The sequence below is a fragment of the Fukomys damarensis genome, unplaced genomic scaffold (genome assembly GCF_012274545.1).
Source record: "Fukomys damarensis isolate Sample0158 unplaced genomic scaffold, DMR_v1.0_HiC HiC_scaffold_16, whole genome shotgun sequence".
In the NCBI taxonomy this organism is placed as follows: domain Eukaryota; kingdom Metazoa; phylum Chordata; class Mammalia; order Rodentia; family Bathyergidae; genus Fukomys; species Fukomys damarensis.
This window is the reverse complement of record NW_022900928.1, coordinates 83,073,652-83,086,041: the sequence shown is the minus strand read 5'-3', so window position 1 is coordinate 83,086,041 and position 12,390 is coordinate 83,073,652. Positions and strand designations below refer to the sequence as shown.

The following is a 12,390-nucleotide window of genomic DNA, read 5'->3' as shown; positions in this document are numbered from 1 at the left end:
GACATCCCTTATAAGTGGCAAGGGCTACAAGTCAACCTCTCCTTATAAATGAGGTGTAGGGGCAAGCTGGGGAACAGATTAGGTTGAAAATCTGGACCTTGATACTCATTTAAGTTACCATGGTGATGGTGATGCCTCCACTCTTTAAAACAAAAGAATTCACAAAAAAATCTTATCCGTTAACAGCCTTAGGAGGGCTAAAACACAAAAATTTCCCTAAGGAGGGAAGCCTCTCAAGGCCTGGGCCTGCAAGATCAATGGAAGGCAGAAATCAGATAAAGATCAGTGACAAATGACTGAAACCTACAGGATTGGAGGGCCCAACCTATCTGGAGCCTAGAGTTAATAAGAAAACAAATGTGAAGCTTTAGGAGAGGTTATCTCAAATATTCACAGTGTGAGATGAAGGGGGGTGTTTTTTCAAAAAGGGAAAACAGGCAAATGACAAGAGAGATGAATTAGGAGAATTTCATCATTCCCCAGGACACAAAAGCTACAGCAGGAACTAACCTTGTGACAAGAAGAGGTTAGACACAGAGGAGGCACCAAACACTTAAGACCAAGACAAAAGAGAAAAAAAATATTTTCTTTTACCAAAACCGTCTCTGAATTATCTCTCTCTTATCTCTTCCTAGTTTCCTCTCACCAAGCATCAGAAAGAATTCAGGTCCCGGATATAGATATAAGACATGACCAGACATGAAACAGCTGCCACTCGGCTGCCTATGATCACCACTACTGGCCACTGAGAATCACCTGCTGACCTCTCATCTCCAGTACTGGATCACCCCAGTGTTTCAGCTGCCACTCGTCTGCCTGTGATTGCTACTACTGGCCACTAAGGGTTACGTGCTGACTTCTCATCCAGTCTTTGATCACCCCAGGGACTTCCCCAGTTGGCATCCTGACCTATACTTGGGACAGTCCAGAAGGGCCCTTTTCAGTGTCCTTCTCCCAAAACCAGAAACCACAAACAGACAACAAGAGACACTTCTTCAAGTGGAGGATGTATAACCTCTGTAGAGTTTTAACTTCTTTAATGATTAATGTAGCCTGACTAGTGACATGTAGCAGCTCACTGTGCAGGATATAAAAAGAAGAACAAATAAAGATCTCAGTCTTAGCTCCTGAAGCCTCTGACCCTGTGCCTCGCTATTTTGTGTCCTTCTTTTCTAAGTAAGTCCCTCTTCCTTTAGTACCCCCGACAATCTGTGGTCCTTCCACATTGCTCCGGCCAGCATCTGGGTGTGGGGCTCTGGACTACACAGGTGGTGCCTCCCCTACACCCTGCTGCCTGCACAGGGAGATGTGGAGGGAGGCCAACTCACGGTGGTGGAGACATCTCCTTGGGGCCTCTAAGAATGTTATAGCTATCTTAGCAAAAAGAATCATGCCACGAAAATGTCCAAATTAAAACTCTTATAGCTGGCAACCAAAGGTGAGCTCCCACTCTTAACTCCCTTTGGAACAGATCAAGCCGGGTATTTTTTTTTTTTTTCAGTACCAGGGATCAAACTTGGGACCTTGCACTTGCAAGGCAGGTGGCAGCACCACTGAGCTAAATCCCAGGCCCATTGGTTTTTAAAGGAAAAAACACACAATAGAATGTCATGATCTCATTTTTGAGCAAGCACAGCAGTACAGAATTAGATTGCACGTTAGATGAAAATCCAATTTTTGGGATCTCACAGGAAATTTCTATCTTTATGGTTAGGGCCATAATATAACATGTCCTGTCTTTTGTTCTTAACTACAAGGTAAGCTATGTGCTGGTTAATGTACCACTTTGAACAAGCAGCCTGAGGAGGAAATGGGGTAAATTAAGACACAGGCTATGTTGTGTGTGTGGGGGTTCTGGTTAACTTGCTTATTTCACAATAGAAAACAGCTTACTAAAAAAAAACTATTGATATAGGGGGAAGAGATAACTCTTAAACCTACTAGTCTTAAGTGCAAGTTTGTGTTCTCTAAAATTGAACGAATTCTAGGAACAACAGAGGTTAAGAGTACGAAAATGTGTTGAAAGATAGCTTCTGTCTAAGACAGACAGAAAGGGGACCAGAAAGTGGATTGCCTGCCCACCCCACTTTTCAAAGATGTTTTATACAGCAAATCAATATGGTGAGATGGGTACAGAGTGGGACGAAACTGTAAGACCCAATAGAAATTCACAAGGTGGGACAAAACCATGACCAACCAATAAAATTATAAGTACAGTCACCCAGGTAATATTGATTAAATGGGGATCAAATGGAAAAACAAGTCACAATCAAGGAATTTCCCATTCAGAATATCAGTCACCACTATTTATCTCCAGGGGAAGTAGTGCCTCTTCTTTTTATAATGCTAACCAGTGAATGTGCCTTATTTGCTCTCTGTGTTGGCTCCTTGCTGTGTTTGCTCCTGAAGGCTGGCACCTTGAGGACTGAAGCCTTGAGGGCTGGCGCCTTGAGGGAGGCCCTATCTAATTGCCTATAAGATATCTAATAAACCTACCTATCTACAATACTATCATCAACATAAACATGAACACATAATATAAACAAATCAATTATAGAAGGAAAGGGGAAAAAAGAAGGCATAAAAGACAGGAAAATGGAAATGATTATCAATTCAAATCAGTAAAATTCATCAAATTTGCAAACATCTGGAGTTTGTTGGGAAGACAAATAGGAATTATTGCCCCCTGGTGGTGGTAGTGAGGATGGTTTTTATTAGATTTTAAATTGACACATATTCTGCATGCTAGCAAGCATGCTTCTGAGCATCAGTGGCATTTTCTCTAATCTGTTTCTAGGGCAGCAAGAAAGAGAACACTTCCAGCGCATTTATATCACTGACAGAACTTGAAAAACCTGTCTTCTAATGACTAGAAAAGACAAATGAAGTGTTATGCTACATCCACGTTTTCTCAAGTGTGGAATCACCAGCAGCTGTACACCTCTGACTTAGCAGGTGTAGTGGACACATAAGCTCTTGGTGGATGACATGGCACCCTCACTGGGAAAAAAGATTGCACGTGGTGACATTTTTCTAACTGCATTACAAACTCAAGCTGAAGTGACACAAAAATTTCAGTCTGTACTTGAACACTTTCTCTCTTTTTTGAGACAGGGTCTCACTATGTAGCACAGGCTGACTTTGAACTCATAAGTGATCTTTTTGATTCAAACTCCTAAGTGCTGGAATTACAGGCATGCAGCACAATACCAGGTGCTTTTTATTTTCTTCTCTCCACCTCCTCCATTGCTTTTCAGATTCTACTGAAGCAAAAACCCACAAAGATCTCCACAGCTTGCTGTGCTATGCTGGTACACACTTGGGGTGTAGAGGTCAGACTAAGGGGTGAGTGAACTGAAGCCCTGTGCTTTATCTCAGCTGTGTGCCCTTCTGCAGAGGCCATTCCCAGAGGCTTCTCCAGATGCCAACATGAGAGTTGTCCACAGAGTGTGAGGAATTCAGAACTAGGGAGTTTCAGGGACTGCAGACTCTAGCCACATATGGAACACAAAACAAATGCTTGTGGGCACCCTTTTCCCTACATAGATTAAATCACTGCAAAGAAAAAAGAGCCCTAATTCTGGGAAGGGATAGTTCTAAGCAGACATGAATTTAGCCCATTAAGATAAGAGGCAGTGGGAAAACAGAAAAGGGTAAAATAGAAAGACATATAATTTCTCCAAGGCTGAGGCAGTAAGAATGACTCCTACAATCAGCATAGAATAGAAGTGTTTTCTCCAGTATTGCACACACTTGGTATCTTGTGGTCGAACTGCTCAGCCCTGCATTTGATCACTGACAATTTCTATCCTAGCACCTTGTCCTCATGGAACCAACCAGACAGTATGATCAATGGTGTGCCTCTCTATAATATTAAAACAAGTAAATAAACAATGCAATAAAACCAAACCAAAACCAGAAAATAAAAGCCACAGCACTGCTTTTTTTTTTTTTTTTTTAAACCAAAACACTACCTGTAACATAACATAGTTTAGTTCCTTGGGAGAACCTGATGAATTCAGCACAGGGTGCTATCTGACAAGTTTTGTACTCTACAGAAAGCACCTCACAGAGTTGAAGGAATGTGTCTACATGTGGGAGACTGCGCTAAGTGATCAGCACAGATACTGAGGCCTCGCTGACCTCTCCCAAGGACAGGAAAGGGGATGGAAGGCTGGCCCCTCCCTTCTTTGCTCACAGGAATGACTTGTCCCCACAATATCCCTGGGAGAGAACAAACTCAGTGGAAGGCTAAACAAAGAAAATTACATATCCAGGTATGGGGTTGCTCCTTGTTAATCATCTACAGTTCTTAGCTCCTTAAATTGAGTGTTTACCACATTGCCTTGTTTTTGTAATAAAAACGGCGCTTTCCAGACTCCCTGTGCTCTTTGTCCACTATAGGCAGAGTCACCTGGCCTCCCTCTCAAATTATCTTAGTGTCTTCATTCTTTAAGCCTACTCTGTCCCCCAGGTTTGGGATAAACTTGTAGGCTGGTTCCTACATCTATATATTCTGCTTGAGTTACCAACCCACAGGCAGTTCAAAATATAATGCATTGAAAATGCACTGACTATAGATAATCTAGCAATGTTGCAAAGCCTTGGCTCATTTAAAACTGATAAACTCATTTATATTAACTTGTATTTGAGAGAATGTAGTAACATACAGCTTATTTCATAATAAAATACTGAATATCTCATGTAATTTACTGAATGCACTACACTGTAAATTACTGAATGTTTTCATTTGGTGTCCAGTAGCTGACAGAGCAGGGACTCACTGCTACTACCCAGCAGCATGAGCAAGTATTGTATAGCTCACACCACTAGTGTGCAAACAGTATAAAATTCAAAATTAAATTTTCCACTGAGCACTTATTTTTTCTTTCATGCTTCAGTACTGGATTGAATTCAGTGCCTTATACATGTTATACAGGTTACTTTAGATTGGAGACACAGCCACAGTGATTTTACTTTATGTTCATCTGGGTCTTGCTCCTCTGTCCATTTTGGCCTTGCTATTACAATAATTCTGCCTCAGTGTCCCAAGTGACTCAGATGAAAAGGGAACAGCACCCTGCCTGACTGGTGTCATTTAACCAAGCATGGCAATCTTGCTTAATAGTGGTGATTAAGGAACCCCCATCTTAGCCAGCCATGGTGCTGTTATCTCAGCACTCCAGGAGGTTGAAACAAGATAAAAAATTTACTGCAGCCTGGGCAACATAGTAAAATCTAGTCTCAAAGTTTCAAAACTAATAAAAAATGTGGAGAATATATTCCAGAGAAAAAGCCCAGAATTCAATGTTCTGTACAATAAAGTCGTCAATCACACCCAGTCTGTTGATATCCTGGAGAAACCTCTTTCCAGCACACTTAGATGTTGATAGCCACCAATGTTTAGGCCAGAAAGCTCAGACAACTTTCTAATTTCCATTTTTTCCTCAAAAATAATTAGGGATGGGTGTGATGGCACACACCTCCAGTCTCAGTACTCAGGAGGCACAGTCAAGAGGACTGGCAAAAGTTAGAGGCAAACCCGGGCTATATAGTTAAGTTCAACGCCAAAAAAAAAAAAAAAAAAAAAAAAAAAAAAAAACTTAATCAGTAGTAACATGATGTATTTACCTAGATTTTACCATCCTTCCCCTTCCTTAATACCCGTGGTGTTTGACTCATTCTGGGTTCGGTTCGCAGCAGCACACAATTCCTGTCACACTAACAATCTGACCTCAGGGAAGACCCTCTCTGTTGTAGTTGTGGATTTTATCACTATCACCATCCCCATCCCCTCCTCTCCCACTTTGTTTCTCCTCCCATTTGCTCCTCTCTTCACAGAAAACTCTTTTATCCCTAACCACTCACGACTGCAGATCTCACATTTTAGGCCTTACTCCTACTACAATATTCCTTTAATATAAAGTCCACCCCAATCAGCATTTCAATTCCTAAAAGTGTCTAGTCCAAGGACTACAGCAATTATTTGATATGCTAACCTTCTCTCTTTCCACTCCTACCAAGTCATATGTACCTGTGGCTGCCCAAATTTAATGATTCTCACTCTGTGCAACAGGAATTCCCTTCTGCAAGTAGTCCTTAGCAGGAACACTTTATTCTGCCCTTGCTAACACATTAACATCTTCTTTTCTCTGAGCATTATCAACCGTATGGGAAGATTTCATTTAAGTGATCTCTCTGTTAGTAGAGGAGTTATCCAAATCATTAAAATGATGATTGTGTATGTAATACAGGAGTTCACTGTATACTTGGCAAGCATTTTACCACTAACTGACTCACACAGCCAGCAATATAAAACATTTTTTTTGTTTGTTTGTTTTCTTCAGTTTTGTGTGGGTGTGTTTGGTTTGGGTTTGTTTATTTATTTATTTATTTATTGTCTTGTGTTTAACTCAAGGTCTCAGTGTATATATAGTTTAGGGTCCTTGAACCCACTAGATAGTCCAGGCTGGTTTTCAACTTGCAGCAAACTTCCTGCTTCGGCCTCCCGAGTGCTGGGATTTCAGGTGTGCACCACCACACCTGGCAAACCTTTCTTTCCATTCTCATGGCACTAATTATCACTTATCCTGAGTTTGGCAATGTGGGCACATACTGGAATTTGAGCAACTTACTCTCTTCACAGAGCAGCGCTGGCCTGAGGAGCTAAATTGTGGCTCTGAGACCCTCTATCACAGACATTTATAAAACTGATGTTCAGGTCTGCTGGAGGGTCGAATGAGACCAGGGATCCCGCACACCACTGCCACCCCGCTCCCCCACTTCCCACCAGAATCAGGGTCTCTCCACGACTATCGCTCTCTGCTCACAGGTGGAGACGCAGCGGTGGGTTACCGCTGCCCGAGGCTGCGCTTCAGGCTGGCGAGGTGGCCGTGGAGAGACTGCGTGTTGGGCACACAAAATAGACCTGCCTGAGGCAGGGCGGGAGGGGCAGTGTTTACGACGCTGAGAATAGGAGAGGCTCTGATGGGAGCAGCGGGGAGGCGCCGGCCGCCATTGCTGTTCCCACTGCTTCAAACTCCTCCCCAACCGTCCCGCCCCGCCCCGAGTCAGGGAACCCGACCAACAACGTCACCATTGCGTGGCTGGAGGGTCTCCCCGGGTACTTCAAGCGTAGCCTGCAGACGGAGGACATCCTAAAGTAAGGCGGCCCAGCCAGCTCCAGAGGCTCTCGGTTCTGTTCTGGAGCTGAGCTTTGTAGAAGGAAACAGAGCCCGCCTCCCTGGACCACCTGATTGGACAGTTCATACACCCCGCCCCTGAACTCTGATTGGCTCCTATTCCACTGTCCATAGCTAAATTGAGAGTGACAGCAGAAGCCAATACTGAACCAGCGCTAGAGCAACTCAAAGTGGCTCGTTGTAACTCAGACGCGCTTCCTGACCAGCTGGTCTCCCAGGATGCTGACCTGTCTGTCCTATCCTGCACTTAAGCATTTACTCCTGGTTTTACAGAGTTCTGTCTCTTTCTGTTTTTAAGATAGGGTGTTGGTATGAAATTTAGTTTGTTCTTGAATTCACTATGTAGCAGCTTTCGCTGGTCTTGAGCTCTCTGTGATCCTCCTGCATCAGCCTCTCTGGTGTTGGGCTTACAGGGATGCACCGCCATGCCTGGCTACTCTAGTCTTCTTACTGGACTCAGTGGGCTCCTCCTGTGTGTTGCTTTTCCAAATAGGGTCACCAGTCTGCTAAGTCAGTTCCAGAGTTAATTCACCTTGGAGAAGTCACTGTGAGAGAGCATGAATCCAGACAAAGTCAGGACACACAGGAAGAGAGGGAGGCCTTGCTGCTGTAAGAAATGAGAAATTAGGAATTAAGATTTTCTCACATCGTGTCTCTTGATTTACTCATTTTAAGCTAAGAAAATACATGCCAAAGAGAGGCATATGACTGCTGAATAAACACACTTTTTGATGCTGAGAAAGAGAAACCTAAGGACTTCAGACTGTAAGCTCCCTGTGCTCTATAATTCCCTCCTTAAAAACTGAAACTCCATTCAACACATTAGTATTGCTAGAAGGAAAATATTACCTGGAGTCATGTGACACTCGATTAAGATTTTGCTTTGCATGAGAAATGTGTAGAATATTAGTAAAGCACACTGCTGGTGTGTCCTCTTGAGTCATGGTGGTGTGACATTAGGGACCTTATTCCCCTTCCTCTCCAGTAACTGTTTTGCTATGTGCTTCCTGGTTCTCATGTAGCACTTATCTTTCTTCATTTCCTTTCAGTATGACATTTCTCTATTCGAATCTAATAACAACTGGCTTCAACCTCTAAAATTATTAGCTAAAATAATCCTTTTATTTTTAAATTCTGTATGTCAGGTATTTTGTACCTACAACAACAAAAAAATCAGTAAAATTTACCATAGGTGGCAGACAAAATAAACTGCCAAATGCATCAACCCTTTCTCTAGAAGTCTATGTAAATGAATTATCTCTATGAATGCTCTTCACAGATTTTCTTAATATAAATTTATTTCAGTGTGACTCCAGTAACTTTGCATGTTAGAATAACTTCCCATGGTAACCAGTAAGCGTCTCTGAAAGGATAAAGCCCCCAATAGATTTTACACATGTGTCACCAACTTTCTACTGCTCTGCAGCTTGTGGCTATTACCACTCTTTCTAGAGCTGTTCTGAGCAGCTGGAAGCACACACCAAAGAGATCTGCCAAGGGAACAGTCATGGCCCTTCCTCTTTAGGCTCAATGCACATCACAGCTTCAAGTCACTGGACTTAAGGCTGTACTCCCACTACAGTTGTTCATCTCCTTTACACCAGTAATGATGAGTTATGATGTAAATATTTTCAAATCAAGTTAGTATATTTGAACCAGGAGCATCCTTGCTTTCTTTTTGGGCTTTTTAATGAAGAAGATAAAGACAATTTTAGGATCCTGTGTGTGGATTCCAAACATTCAATATTACTGAAAAAGATAGATGGAACTTATATCCATATGGCAAAGGTATAGAGAACAGCTGATTTAATGTGAATTGTCCCCCTTTTCCTGTGTATTGTTGGTTCTCTCACCATTCTGATTGGATATTGTCAAGAGATGCTCTGTGCCTTGGGATTTATATATTCTGTTTACCTTTTCAGAACAAACTCTTGATCCTCTCACAGAACTATAGATGAATCTAAATATTTCTGTAGTCTAATCCTAATCATTTATAAGTACCTCTTCCTTTCAAATAATATAGCTCCCTTAAGGTTTAATCTTCAGGAGGATCAACAACATGCCTCTATTTCAACCTCTTTGAAATTGTGGTATGTTGTCACAGTGACATATGCGCACCTATGTTTATAGCAGCACAGTTTGTAGTAGCTAAAACTTGGAAACAGCCAATTTGCCCATCAGTTGGAAACTGGATAAAGAAGATGTGTTTTTTCTAGAAAATGGAATACTACTCAGCCATAAAGAATGAGAAATTAGAGTCATTCATAGGAAAATGGATACATTTTGAGGATATACTCCTAAGTGAAATAAATAAGTCACACATGTGTAAATACCAAATAGTTTCTCTGGTGTGAAAAACTATAATAGTACTCAGGATCCTAATGGGATAATTAACAATGTGAAATAGGAAGAAAAGGGCTAAAGGTGTAGGGAAAGTGGGAAGGGTAGGGGAAGGGGCAAAAGGGAAAAGAAAAAATGTGAGAAAATGAAAAAATGGAATTGAAGTGTTTGTAAATGGGGAGGGGAGGAGGGGGTGAAGGGAGAGTAGGGACAAGGGGAAAAAATGGGAACCAAGACCTGTCATGTAAAGGTACAAGATCCCAGTAATGAATGCAACTGTACTGTATACCTAGAATGTACCAATAAACTCAATTTAAAAAAAATTGTGGTATGTTGAATATAGTGATATTTTGGGTGAATTCTAGGAACATATTTATTGTGGCTATTCTGCACAGCCTGTTACTCCACAAGGACTATGAACACACTCATAGAATATTACACCATTGGATCATAGTTTAGGAATTCTGATACAAGCATTACACAGCCCCTTGAAGGTCCTTTGTATCATAAAAAGATTATCAGTGGCTGTGGAGCTGTTATTAGTTACTGATGGAGAATAATTGAAATTCAGAAAGACCAAATAATGCTTAAAAGATGGAACTTGTAAAAGTAGTTTTTATTTGTAACTAACAACTGGGATGAAAGGATAGGACAAATCTGCTGGACCTGTGCAGAGGGGAAAAGGGCATGAGATTGAGTTCATAATCAAAACCAAAACAACAACAACAACAACAACAAACCCTCGATCATTCATGTCAATATACCTTCAAATTATTTACTTATGGTGAAAGCTGTTTTGTTTATTGAATGATATTTAGCATTATTTGTGGCCCAACATTCCATGATGCCAGCAAAATCCACTCCCCCTCTGTCTTGAGAAAAAAAATCTTCATATATATCCACATATGGAAAGCCATTGACTTAACAGCTACATTATGAACCTGAGCTAGCTGTATAACAAGATATAGAATGTGAAACAACGTTCAGCCTCCTACCAAACTTGGAGGATTTTTTAGTTCCACTTCTGCCACTCAAACCAGGGTGGATAATTATTCCCAAATTATTTGAACTCTGCCATTGTATCTCAGCTCGTTGTGGCCCACTCCATATGGTCTGTGTAATATAATGTGGTTATAGTATGCTGCTTATCTGGAGACAAATTGTTTATCATGAGTCTGCTCAGACAATATCATTTCTGCTCCTTCTCTGCTTCCATGAAAAATAAACTGAATAAATATCCTTGTTTGACAAAGCTATGTTTCAATGTCTCTAATGTATGCCTGGATATTAATAAACACATAAACCATGTATCTATTGCTTTTCCCCCATACATAAGAAACTATTATAAAATTCAATTAACAAATTTTGCACAGGTAGAGATTAACATTATCTAATGCTGAAGTACATATAAAATAATGACATGGTGTAGTCAATGTCGTGTAAATGGCAGTTAATGTGGAGTGTCACCTTGATTAGCTTTGACATCTACCCAGGGCATTGGTGGTGTATACTTGTGGGTGTGTTTGGATGGGACTTGGAGGTATGCCCTTAGTGTCTCTGTTCACTCACCCTTTTCTCTCTGGTACCGTTCCCCTTCTCTGCTTCTATGCCATCATGATCTAAGAAGCTTTGCTCTGCCACATACTTCCTCCATGATGTTGCTGTCTTGGGCCAATCAGACATGGACTGAATCTTCCACATACATGAAGCAAAACTTCCCCATCTTTAATTGTGGATAATTCTACAATGAGAAAGATCACTAATTACTTAACCAGTAGAATGAAGTTTGACATTTCTTTATCTGGCATGATATTGACATAGCTTTTGTAAAAAGTACTTTATTTCTCAATAATTTCAAACTTGTAAGACACCCTTCATTTATTCATTCACCTTCTCCAGTGGTTATTGCTTTTCCAGATTTGCAAGTCTATGTAAAACAGTGCCTGTATTTTACCTAAAGTAGAGACACTCCTAGGTGACCACCACAAAGCCCGCATGTTAGAAAATTAAAAGGTTTCAAGTATAATATACAATGCTGAGATGTAAGCAGGTATCCTAATGATATGAAAATCACAGCATTTATTAATCTATAAATGTTGTGAAAACTATTCAATTTTGTCAAAAACATGTTTGCAAGTCTCTGAAAAATATATTTTAATAAAAATATACATCAAATTAAAAATATCTTTTGTTACAAAGAATATGGAGTATATGCACCAAAAATTAAAACAAATACAGTGGAAAAACTCCAAATTAACAAAAAACAATATAAAATAATTAAGATCATTTAGTGGTCTATACCTCTCAATTTTAAAAACAAAACTACACAAACACTAAGCATACTTGAAAGCAAAAAGTACGTTTCAATTCACCATGTTTAATTAAAAGACACTATATATTAAGGAAAGACACAAAAATACAAAATATATACTGACTCAATATTTTTATAATAAATACTACAGACACATAATTTAGATATTAATAAGATTTCCTGAAAACCATACAATATTTACACTTTAGGATATCTCCACCTGGGATTTGTATTTTCTGGAAAATTTGTGAAAAAATATTGACATCAAACATTTTGTGTTAGTTATTTCTACGTGTTTCCACTACATGAGAAAATTTGTTTTCCAAATAGGCTTGCATATATAATGTTTCTCCCTAGTGAGACTTCATTCATGTATTTGACAACTTGTGTGCACATTGAAAGCTTTGCCACATCATTTGCATATGTAGGTTTTCTACACAGTGAGTTCTTTTATGTATTTGACAATAATCATGTGTGTTAAAAGCTTTCTTATATGCCTCGGTTCAATCCCCAGCATGAGTAAGTTCATGTCTTTGA

At 40.2% G+C, this 12,390-nt stretch overlaps 1 protein-coding gene across 1 annotated transcript in view; it reads right to left on the bottom strand.

The window, feature by feature from the left end:
• The window catches only part of LOC104874614 (zinc finger protein 14), a 43,749-nt gene extending 36,541 nt beyond the window's left edge, over positions 1 to 7,208 (bottom strand). The window contains exon 1 of the mRNA XM_033764438.1: positions 7,097 to 7,208. Within this exon, the coding sequence (XP_033620329.1) occupies positions 7,097 to 7,156 (60 nt within the window). The 5' untranslated portion in view covers positions 7,157 to 7,208. The remainder of the gene's footprint in view (positions 1 to 7,096) is intronic.
• Between the last annotated feature and the right edge of the window lie 5,182 nt (positions 7,209 to 12,390).